Here is a 12,373-nt window from a genome sequence, read left to right as displayed (position 1 = left end):
AAGGGAGAGTGAAGAGAGTGTATTGAAAGAAATAACAGTTGCGGACTACCCAAACCTGGGGAAAAAACTGGACATACACATCTATGAAGTTAAGCAACTGATGTGTCTTGTTTGTGCTAGTTCCATACTGTTTTATGACTGTAGCTTTGTAGTATAGTCTGAAGTCAGGAAGCATGATTCTTCTAGCTATGTTCCTCTTTCTCAAGATTGTTTTGGCTATTTGGGAACCTTGAAAGTATTATGCTAAATGAAGTAAGTCAGATGGAGAAAGACACATATATGATTTCACTCATATGTGGAATACAAAAATAAATTAAAAATAAATGAACAAACCAAACCAAACAAAAACAAACACATAGATACAGTGAACAGACTAGTGGTTACCAGAGGGGAAGGGTGGCAGGGGGAGGGCATTTTGGGAATAAGCACACTGCAGTGTATACAGGAGGAGAAATATAATATTTACCTATACAAAAATTTATATAATGTTCAGTTCAACTGCTCAGTCATGTCCAACTCTTTGAGACCCCATGGACTGCAGCATGCCAGGCTTCCCTGTCCATCACCAACTCCCAGAGCTTGCTCAAACTCATATCTATCGAGTCGGTGATGCCATCCAACCATCTCATCCTCTGTCGTCCCCTTCTCCTCCTACCTTCAATCCTTCCCAGCATCAGGGTGTTTTGCAGTGAGTCAGTTCTTCGCATCAGGTGACTAAAGTACTGGAGTTTCAGCTTCAGCGTCTTCTTCCAATGAATATTCAGGACTGATTTCCTTTAGGATGGACTGGTTGCATTTCCTTGCAGTCCAGGGAACTCTCAAGAGTCTTCTCCAAAACCACAGTTCAAAAGCATCAATTCTTCAGCGCTCAGCTTTCTTTATAGTCCAACTCTCACATTCATACATGACTACTAGAAAAACCATAGCTTTTACTAGATGGACCTTTGTTGGCAAAGTCATGTCTCTGCTTTTTAATATGCTGTCTAGGTTGGTCATAGCATTTCTTCCAAAGAGCAAGTGTCTTTTAATTTTAAAGCTGCAGTCACCATCTGCAGTGATTTTTGGAGGCCAAGAAAATAAAATCTCTCACTGTTTCCATCGTTTCCCCATCTATTTGCCATGAAGTGATGGGACCGGATGCCCTGATCTTAGTTTTCTGAATGTTGAGTTTTAAGCCAACTTTTTCACTCTCCTCTTTCACTTTCATCAAGAGGCTCTTTAGTTCTTCACTTTCTGCCGTAAGGGTGATGTCATCTGTATATCTGAGGTTATTGATATTTCTCTCGCCAATCTTGATTCCAGCTTGTGCTTCATCCAGTAAATTTGAATTGTCAAATATTTCTTCTTTAGGTAAAACTTTTTTCCCCCACTTGAGTAACTGTTGAGTAGTTTAGTCATTGGGGCTTCCCTCATAGCCCAGTTGGTAAAGAATCCGCCTGCAGTTTAGTAATTAGATGCCTTTCTTTTGCTTTCCAGTAGGTGGCGATATAGCGCAAGTTGGTTTTGTTGTGGGTTTTCCCTTTCCTTTTCTTTTCTTCTTTCTTTTTTGCGACGGGGAGTGGGTTCTTTCCCCAGAGCTGCCTCTGGTTATTCTTGAGAGCTGCCACTTCCCACCCTCTACTGTCTCTGTCAGGGATGTGGCCCTGGGCCCTCATTGTCACCGGTGTTGGTGGTGCCTTGCTGCTGCTGGTCTTGCTGGCGGCGCCCCCTGGGGCTCCGAGACGGCAGGTTCCTCGGCTGTGTGCAGGTCCTGGGTATGGGGAGGGAGGGGGTGAACGGAAACCGGGCGTCTCTGCCTTGACTGGGGTTGTGGGTGCTGCTGCTGGAGGCAGTGGGGGAGGGGAGGCTGAGTCGCGGTGCCCCTGTAGCTTGAGGAACAGGGTTGCAGGGCTTGCTGCCGCCGCCTTCCAGCTGCCTGTTGGCTGGGGGTGCTGTGACCAGGCCACCAGACTCCTGCGGGCCACCTGCCCAGCTGTTCCGGGCTTCTCCCGGGCTCTGGGCCCAGCCATTGTGGCCAGGGGTTCAGGACGACAGGTACTGCCTTCATTGTTCCTCTGGTTCTTCCTCCTCCACGTGGTCCACGCCACCCCCCTTTAGATAACAGGTGTGTGGAATTCTCCAGCATCCTGCTGTGTGGGGCAGAGGCACCTTTGTTGAGTTATGGGTGCTTTACTGGTTTTACTGGTTGTAGATTGAGGGGGAGAGATAAAGGGAGTGTCCCACACCCCTGCGATGTTGATGTCACTTTTCCAAACGGGGCACGTTTTAAATACACTTGGTAGGATAAGAAGAATAAACTCTTCTGGGTTGTGCTAAGCAATAGATCTAAATAGAATTAGAGGAGAGTTGTCATTGTTTATAATTCAAGTGGCTATTTAAAAAAAAAAAAAAAACCTTCTGAAAGTCCATTTTTTAAAAGATTTTACTTATTTATTTTTGTCTGCACTGGATCTTCGTTGCTTTGTGCAGGCTTCCTCTAGCTGCTGGGACTACTCTTCGTTGCGGTGCGAGGGCTTCTCGTCGCAGTGGCTTCTCTTGTTGCAGAGTGCGGGCTTTAGGTGCACAGGCTTAGTTACCTCACGGCATATGGAATCTTGCTGGACCTGATCCGTGTCCCCTGCACTGGCAGGCGGATTCTTATCCACTGTGCCACCAGGGAAGACCTCAGGTGGTTATTTTCTAAGTCCTGGGAGATGCTTTATGAACTGTAAGGGTTCTCTTTTGTCTCTTCATTAAATTTAGTAAGAAACTTACTATGAAATGTAATTTGCCACTGGCTTTCATACCAGAGTGTTTCACTCTATCCTTATCTAACATAGTATGCCTTCCAAAGTTGCTAGTGACAGATTAGAGCAAGAATATAATTTTACATATTCAAAGAACACTTGTTTCTCTTATAGTGCAGGATTTCAGGACTTTGTCCCTTCCCTGGACCTTTTCCTTTCTTTAACTTTAAACTCGAAATTATAAAATTAGACTCCTTGACTAAAGTTTTTTGTAAGACAGTTTATCTTCTTTGTTCCGGAACTCTGGATGGCCTACTTTTTTTTTTTTTTTTTTTGGTCTTCTATAAACAGTCTTGCTCTTGAATGAAAGACTATTCCTTTCATGTTAGTATTAGTCCCTTACTTACACATGTTAAAGAACGCCTGCCCTCTTGTGTCCATCGAGGCTGCTACAATAAGGAGTGAATTAGCAAGAGTATCAGGCCAGAAATACAGCTTTCCATCCTGTGGAGATTTTCTATCAGAGAGCGTGCTCAAGGCTGCCAGTATGGTTGCTCAGATGAAACACTGCAAAATGACTCCAGCCCAAGTGGTGAATGAATAGTCATTAAAATTCATTTCATACTTTGCTTGTCAATCATGCATCCTTAGGTCTAGTTCCTGATTTAATGTATTTTCGTCAAATCATAAAATCAAAATTTTTCAAAGGAGAACCCAGGGATGGAGGGTCACTGGCACCTGCTGCAGAGGTGAACCTAAGCTGGGACAGGCTAATGATAACTGATGCCCTGGAGCTTGTTATAAAGACTGAAGTGAGTCAGAGAAACACAGATATTGTCTATTAACACACACATATGGAAACAAGAAAAATGGTACTGATGAGCCTATTTGCAGGGCAGGAATAGAGTCGCAGACAGAGAATAAATAGACTTGTGGACACAGCGGGGGAAGGAGATGGTGGGATGAATTGAGAGAGTAGCGCTGAAATATACACATATTATATGTAAAATATATAACCGGTGGGAATTTGCAGTGTGATGATGCAGGGAGCTCAACCTGGTGCTTTGTAACAACCTAGAGGGGTGGGATGGGGTGGAAGGTAGGAGGGAAGTTCAGTAAGGAGGGGACGTGTATATACCGATGGCTTATTCACGCTGATGTATGGCAGAAACCAACAACACTGTAAAGCAATTATCCTCCACTTATAATTTTTTTAAAACCCCCAAAAGAAATAATAACTGATACTCTGCAAAATGCATTGTATATGTGAAGCTCTACATTAACAATGATGATTTGATATTTTGCACGTATGTATACCGATTCATATATTCATGTTTCCTGTAGGGTTTTTGGAGTCTCTGGACGACTTTTACCTTCTCAGCAGTGGTTTGGTATTGCTGCAGACCACAAACAGCGTGTATAATAAAACCTTGCTGCAGCACGTGGTACCCCAGTCTCTCCTGGCCTGGCAAAGAGTCCGGGTGGCCAATATGATGGCTAACAATGGCAAGCAGTGGGCAGACGTCTTTTCAAAATACAACTCTGGTAAGTGGCCCTGCAGAATAACGTTTAGGTGTGTACGGTTTTTTTTAGATTTTGAGTTAATCAGCCAAGCAATACCCACACCCTGTCTTCATGTCTTCTCTGCTTCAGGCACATATAACAATCAGTACATGGTCCTGGACCTGAAGAAGGTAAATCTGAACCACAGCCTTGACGAAGGCACTCTGTACATTGTGGAGCAGATTCCTACATACGTAGAATATTCTGAACAAACTGCTGTTCTGCGGAGAGGTACTTTCTTCATGCTAGAAGTCTGATGAGTGTGTGTGTGTGTGTGCACACACACATATATGATGGATAATGTGTGGTGTGTGAATGTACAATGGGGGGTATGTATGGTGGGGATGCAGGGGTGGGAATGCTGTTGCTAGTCACGCAGGGAAAGAATGACAAGGTTCAGCACATGTAAAACCTACACCTCAAACTCTTATATAACAATGTACTCTTTTTTGTACTATTTATTAAAAAAAAAAGTTTTCTGTACTATTTATTTATGACTCCTGTTGCATGCACTGGTTAAGTCACAGTGATGATTTTTCCTAGTACAGAGTAGCAGCTCAATTAATACTTCTTTTGCCCGCACCATGTGGCATAAGGGATCTCAGTTCCCCGACCAGGGATGAATTGAACCTGCACCCCTCGGTGCGTGGAGTCTTAACCACTGAACCACCAGGGAAGTCCCATGACAGTGTAATCTTACATGTGTGTGCGTGTATGCAAAGCCACTTCACTTCAGTCATGTCCAGTTCTTTGTGACCCTAGGGGCCGTAGCCCGCCAGGCTCCTCTGTCCATAGGATTCTCCAACTAAGTACACTGGAGTGTGTTGTCATGCCCTCTTCCAGGGGATCTTCCTGACCCAAGGATTGAACCAGAGACTCTTAAGTCTCCTGCATTGGCAGGTGGGTGGGTTCTTTACCACTAGCGCCACCTGGGAAGCCCACCTTTGCAATTTCACCAGGTTTTATGAAAATGAGTTGAGATAAATTTCTATCAATTCTTAAGCATATTACTGGTCCATAGTAAGTCCTAGCATCTTGCACTGAACATAGTGCTCAGCACACACAGGAAGTCCTCACTGGATATTTGTTGAATAAATGAAAGAGAAGATGATGTCTGGGTGGAAGGTTACAGCCTAGAAAGTTTAGTTCAGTCACTCAGTCATGTCCAACTTTTTGCAACCCCATGGACTGTAGCACACCAGGCTTCCCTGTCCATCATCAACTCCCGGAGCTTATACAAACTCATGTCCATTGAGTTGGTGATACCATCCAACCATCTCATCCTCTGTCATCCCCTTCTCCTCCAGCCTTCAATCTTTCCCAGTATCAGGGTCTTTTCCAGTGAGTCATTTCTTCGCATCAGGTGACCAAAGTATTGGAGCTTCAGCATCAGTCCTTCCAATGAATGTTTAGGACTGATTTCCTTTAGGATTGACTGATTTGATTTCCTTGCAGTCCAAAGGACTCTCAAGAGTCTTCTCCAACACCACAGTTCAAAAGCATCAATTCTTCAGCACTCAGCTTTCTTATGGTCCAACTCTCACATCCATACATGACTACTGGAAAAGCCATAGCTTTGACTAGACAGACCTTTGTTGCAAAGTAATGTCTCTGCTTTTTAATATGCTATCTAGGTTGGTCATAGCATTTTTTCCAAGGAGCAAGCATCTTTTAATTTCAAAGCTGTAGTCACCATCTGCAGTGATTTAGAGCCCAAAAATAAAGTCTCTCACTGTTTCCATTGTTTCCCCATCTATTTGCCATTGAAGTGATGGGACCAGATGCCATGATCTTAGTTTTCCTAATGTTGAGTTCTAACCCAATTTTTTCACTCTCCTCTTTCACATTCATCAAGAGGCACTTTAGTTCTTCGCTTTCTGCCATAAGGGTGGTGTCTGCATATCTGAGGTCACTGATATTTCTCTCTGAAATTTTGATTCCAGTTTGTGCTTCATCCAGCCTGGCATTTCACATGATATACTCTGCACATAATTTAAATAAGCAGGGTGACAATATATAGCCTTGACGTACTCCTTTCCCAATTTGGAACCAGTCTGTTGTTCCATGTCCAGTTCTAACTGTTGCTTCTTGACCTGCATACAGATTTCTCAGGAGGCAGGTAAGGTAGTCTGGTATTCCTATCTCTTTAAGAATTTTCCAGTTTGTTGTGATTCACATTGTCAAAGGCTTTGTAGTCAATAAAGCAGAAGTAGATGTTTTTCTGGAACTCTCTTGCTTTTTTGATGATCCAACAGATGTTGGCAATTTGATCTCTGGTTCCTCTGCCTTTTCTAAAACCAGCCTGAACAGCTGAAGTTCTTGGTTCATGTACTGTTGAAGCCTGGCTTGGAGAATTTTGAGTATTACTTTGCTAGTGTGTGAGATGAGTGCAATTATGCAGTAGTTTGAACATTCTTTGTCATTGCCTTTCTTTGGGATTGGAATGAAAACTGACCTTTTCCAGTCCTGTGGCCACTGCTGAGTTTTCCAAATTTGCTGGCATATTGAGTGAAGCACTTTCACAGCATCATCTTTTAGGATTTGAAATAGCTCAACTGGAATTCCACCACCTCCACTAGCTTTGTTCGTAGTGATGCTTCCTAAGGCCCACTTGACTTCACATTCCAGGATGTCTGGCTCTAGGTGAGTGATCACACTATCATGTGATCTGGGTCATGAAGATCTTTTTTGTATAGTTCTTCTGTGTATTCTTGCCACTTCTTAATATCTTCTGCTCCTGTTAGGTCCATTACCATTTCTGTCCTTTATTGAGCCCATCTTTGCGTGAAATGTTCCCTTGGTATCTCTAATTTTCTTGAAGAGATCTCTGGTCTTTCCCATTATATTGTTTTCCTCTATTTCTTTGCACTGATCACTTAGGAAGGCTTTCTTATCTCTCCTTGCTATCCTTTAGAACTCTGCATTCAAATGGGTATATTTATCTTTTCTCCTTTGTCCTTGGCTTCTCTTTTCTCAGCTATTTGTAAGGCCTCCTCAGACAACTATTTTGCCTTTTTGCATTTCTTTTTCTTGGGTACGGTCTTGATCACTGCCTCCTCTACAATGTCACGAATCTCTGACCATAGTTCTTCAGGCACTCTATCTATCAGATCTAATCCCTTGAATCTGTTTGTCACTTCCACTGTATAATCATATGGGATTTGATTTAGGTCATACCCGAATGACTAGTGATATTCCCTACTTTCTTCAATTTCAGTCTGAATTTGCAATAATCTGATCTGAGCCACAGTCAGCTCCCAGTCTTGTTTTTGCTGACTGTATAGAGCTTTTCCATCTTTGGCTGCAAAGAAGATAATCAATCTGATTTCAGTATTGACCATCTGGTCATGTCCATGTGTAAAGCCTTCTCTTGTGTTGTTGGAAGAGGGTGTTTGCTATGAACAGTGCATTCTCTTGGCAAAACTCTGTTAGCCTTTGTGCTGCTTCATTTTTACTCCAAGGTCAAATTTGCCTGTTACTCCAGGTATCTCTTGACTTCCTACTTTTGCATTCCAGTCCCCAGTGATGAAAAGGACATCTTTTTTGGGTGTTAGTTCTAGAAGGTCTTGTAGGTCTTCATAGAACCATTCAACTTTAGCTTCTTCACCATTACTGGTTGGGGCATAGACTTGGATTACTGTGATATTGGATGGTTTGCCTTGGAAATGAACAGAGATCATTCTGACATCTTTGAGATTGCATCCAAGTACTGCATTTTGGACTCTCTTGTTGACTATGAGGGCCACTCCATTTCTTCTAAGGGATTCTTGCCCACAGTAGTAGATATAATGGTCATCTGAGTTAAATTCACCCATTCCAGTCCATTTTAGTTCACTGATTCCTAAGATGTCAATGTTCACTCTTGCCATCTCCTGTTTGACCACTTCCAATTTACCTTGATTCACACACCTAACATTCCAGATTCCTATGCAATGTTGTTCTTTACAGCATCGGACTTTACTACCATCACCAGTCACATCCACAGCTGGGCGTTGTTTTTGCTTTGGCTCTGTCTCTTCATTCTTTCTGGAGTTACTTCTCTACTGATTGGAGTGTTCAAAGAAAACATTGTGCACACCAGAGACTCCACAGAGACTGAGGCAGACCTGCCTTTGAGTGTTTGAGTGTCTCCTGTGGAGGTTCGGGTCAGCAGTGGCCTGCTACAGGGGCAGGGGCTCTGGGTGCAGCAGACCTGGGTGTGGCAGAAGCCCTCTTGTAGGAGGACGCCATTAACCCCACCATAGAGCCACCAGAACTTACACAGGACTGGGGAAACAGACTCTTGGAAGGCACAAATAAAACCTTGTATGCACCAGGACCCAGAAGAAAGGAGCAGTGATCCAGACATGCCCATGGGTGTCCAGGAGTCTCGGGCAGAGGCATGGGTTGGCGGTGGCCTGCTGCAGGGTCGGGGGCACTGAGTGCAGCAGTGGGTGCATGGGACCTTTTGAAGAAGGTCGCCACTATCTTCATTATCTCCACCATAGTTTGGCCGCAGGTCAAACAACAAGGAGGGAACACAGCCCTGCCCATTGACAGAAAATTGGATTAAAGATTTACTGAGCATGGCCCCGCCCATCAGAACAAGACCCAGTTTCCCCCTCAGTCAGTCTCTCCCATCAGGAAGCTTCCATAAGCCTCTTATCCTTATCTATCAGAGGGCAGAGAGAATGAAAACCAATCACAGAAAATGAATCAAACTGATCACATGGACCACAGCCTTGTCTAACTCAATGGAACTATGAGCCATGGCCGTGTAGGGCCACTCAAGTCGGACGGGTCATGGTGGAGGGTTCTGACAAAATGTGGTCCACTGGAGAAGGGGAAGGGAATGGCAAAGCACTTCAGCATTCTTGCCCTGAGAACCCCATGAACAGTATGAAAAGGCAAAAAGATAGGACACTGAAAGTTGAACTTCCCAGGTCAGTAGGTGCCCAGTATGCTACTGGAGATCAGTGAGCAAACAACTCCAGAAACGATGAAGAGACATGTGAGAAAGGAGCTCAGCAGTTTGACAAGAGGACAAATCAAACAGATAGAGGCATGAGACCATGGCATGAATGCGAATGTATTAGCTCAGGATGGCTGGAGAGGAGGCTGTCATGTGGAAGATGAGGTAGTGATGGGAAAACTGTTGCCCTTGGATTCTGCTGAGCAGTTTAGCCTTTATCCTTTAGAGCATCGGTCCCCAACCTTTTTGGCACCAGGGACTGGTTTCATGGAAGACAATTCTTCTACATCCTGGGGTGGGGACGGGGGTTGGGGATGATTTGGGTTTGGGGGTGATTCAAATGCATTATATTCATTGTGCACTTTATTTCTGTTATTATTACATCACCTCACCTCAGATCATCAGGCATTAGATTCCGGAGGTTGGGGACCTTGCTTTAGAAAACTGAAGTCTTTGAAAAGGGGGAACACACTGAAGGACAGAGAGAAGACAGGAGGTGAATTAGGAAACTGTTGAAATAGGTCCACTGAGAGATGAGTAGGAACAGAACCAAGATAACGTGTGGATCCTGGGGATCAGGGCTGGTCCTTCATTTCCCAGGTCTTCGCATTCATCTTGTAATAACACCCAGGGGAAGATGCCTCACTCCACAGTGGCTCCCGCCAGTGAAATGCATACCATGTGTGTAAAACAGAATTGACTACGGTGGAAACTTCAGTTGCCAAGAAGATCAGGTGCTACCAAGCAGTGGACCTACCTCCACTTCTTCTTGGGAAATCCACCTGAGAAGTCAGATCACTAGGCGGTTACTTGGTTAGCACAACAATTCAAAACTGAGGACCCAGCTATCTGACTCTGAAGACTGGTTCATCCAGCTCCTAAGAGCCTGATAGTAATAGCCAGCCTCAAGAGGGAGATGCTTATTAAAGTGGACTAGTTACCCCAGGCCTTTTCTTCTTTGGACTGCTGCTGATGATATGGTAGATTTGGGTTCTATGCAATCCCATTTTTAGATCCCATGAAGAAGTCTACCCTGGTATTAAATAAATTGATGCTGATCCATCTGTAGTTTGGGGGATTTTATTTTTTATTTTTCCCCCAGAGGCAGAAAACACAGAGTTAAATTCAGAGTGTCTACTATATACTTGATGTATCTTTTATTTATTTTGTTTGACCTTCATAACGTATTTCCAATGACTTCCCAGGTGGCACAGTGGTAAAAGATCTGCCTGCTAGTGCTGGAGCACAGGAGAGTTGGGTTCGATCCCCTGGTCGGGAAGATCCCCTGGAGAAGGGAATGGCAACCCACTCCAGTATCCTTGCCTGGAGATCCCACGGAGAGAGGAGCCTGGCAGGCTACAGCCCATGGGGTCACAAAGAGTTGGACACGACTGTGCGACTGAGCACACACACACAACATATTTCCAGAAAAGTAGTATTGTTACCATCTTACTGGAAGGGAAGAAAAGCTGAGGAAGAAACATATGATTTAGCCATTTTTTAAAAAGCCCACAAACCTAGTATTTAGAAGCCACAGTGATATATCGATAGAAGTCCTAGGTGCTTTTAGTCAGAAGGAAGGCATTCAACCTCTCTGAACCTCTGTTTTCTTCGTTTGGAAGGAAGGATGGTAATATTTACACATCAGCAGGTGGTTTTGATACTATATTGGGTTGGCCAAAAAGTTCGTTCAGGTTTTTCCCTACAATGTGATGGGAAAACCTGAAGAAACTTTTTGGCCAACCCAATACAAGATACTCTTTTAAATGCTTTTTAAATCATAAAGCTTTATGAAAATGTAAAAAGCAACCATTTTTATTATTCACTTGAGCTATTCATGTAGAGAACTGTAATAGTTAATGTTCATCCAGTGCTTACCAAGTACCAGACCCTACTGTAAGCTCTGCTATCCATTTGAACTCACTCAGTGCTCCCAGCAGTGATCCTTGTGAGGTAAGACCATCATTGTTCACATTTTACAGATGAAGACGTGAGCCACAGAGAGGTTAAGTAACTTCTGTAAGGTCACATACCTAGTATTGGCAGGACCAGGCTTAAGAGCCAGGCAGTCTAACTCCCAAGTCTGAATTACCTGGATATACTGCAATAATAAATGTGATTTTTAGCCTGTACTTTCAATGTTGTCTTTGTCTCCCTTCACCCTGATGCTGGCTCCATGCCCCAGAATCAGTGAGGTTGAACATTTTGTCATTTGTTTTGTCCTAATAACTCCACCCCAAGCAGAGGATCCTATAAAATAGTAAGGAGAAAGGAAGGCAGACAAGGGCCAAGAGAAGATGGGAGTGGAAGTTTAACCCTGAATGGTGAAGGTGGCCCTACATTGGCTGACAGTCCTGCAGCAATACCCCAGGCTACTGTCATCTGAGATGTTCCGGAAAAGGCAATTTTATTAAAGTTGTGTCACATTTGATGCCTAGTGACTGGAACACTGTGAAGCTTTGAATGAAGCTGAGCCTTATGAAAGTTTAGGGTCAGAGGACTTAAAAGTCTACTGGAATCTTACGATCATCTCCAATCCCTTCACAATATAACTTTTCCTTTCCCTCTTCCTACTTAAAAAAAAAAGAGGGGGCAGAAATGAGGTTAACTAACAAAGGCCTAATTATTTAACTCTGAGCCTAGAAGTCAGGTTTTCTTCTGCTTAATAGATTGCTTTCAGAATTTGGGGTGAAAAACCAAAGAATTCTGATGCTCTTCTCCCCCTAATGGAATAATATAGACTATACTGGTTCTGTAAATTTCTAAGGATCTGTGTGATTACCAGGGTTCACAGCCACTATTTTCTGTGTAATATTACTTTGTAATTACACAGCTGTGTCGATGTTCAAAAGAAAGTACCACTCCTGACACTTCTTTTGTTTCCTCTCTCTTCTTTCTTCCTCCCTGTCAATCCCACCCTTCTCTCCCTTCCATTCCAAATCAGGATATTGGCCCTCCTACAACATTCCTTTCCATGAAAAAGTTTACAACTGGAGTGGCTATCCAATACTGGTCAAGAACCTGGGTCTGGACTACTCTTACGATCTGGCTCCTCGAGCTAAAATCTTCCGGCGCGACCAAGGAAAAGTGACTGATGTGGAATCCATGAAATATATCATGCGATACAACAGTA

At 43.6% G+C, this 12,373-nt stretch overlaps 1 protein-coding gene across 1 annotated transcript in view; it reads left to right on the top strand.

The window, feature by feature from the left end:
- PLBD1 (phospholipase B domain containing 1) overlaps positions 1 to 12,373 on the top strand; it is an 86,492-nt gene that overhangs the window by 70,424 nt on the left and 3,695 nt on the right. The window contains exons 7-9 of the mRNA XM_061125054.1: positions 4,071 to 4,271; positions 4,380 to 4,520; positions 12,185 to 12,370. Of these exons, the coding sequence (XP_060981037.1) occupies positions 4,071 to 4,271; positions 4,380 to 4,520; positions 12,185 to 12,370 (528 nt within the window). The remainder of the gene's footprint in view (positions 1 to 4,070; positions 4,272 to 4,379; positions 4,521 to 12,184; positions 12,371 to 12,373) is intronic.

The sequence above is a fragment of the Dama dama genome, chromosome 22, assembly GCF_033118175.1.
Source record: "Dama dama isolate Ldn47 chromosome 22, ASM3311817v1, whole genome shotgun sequence".
Taxonomy (NCBI): domain Eukaryota; kingdom Metazoa; phylum Chordata; class Mammalia; order Artiodactyla; family Cervidae; genus Dama; species Dama dama.
Note: the sequence above shows the minus strand (reverse complement) of the source record. Positions and strands in the feature narration are given on the sequence as shown.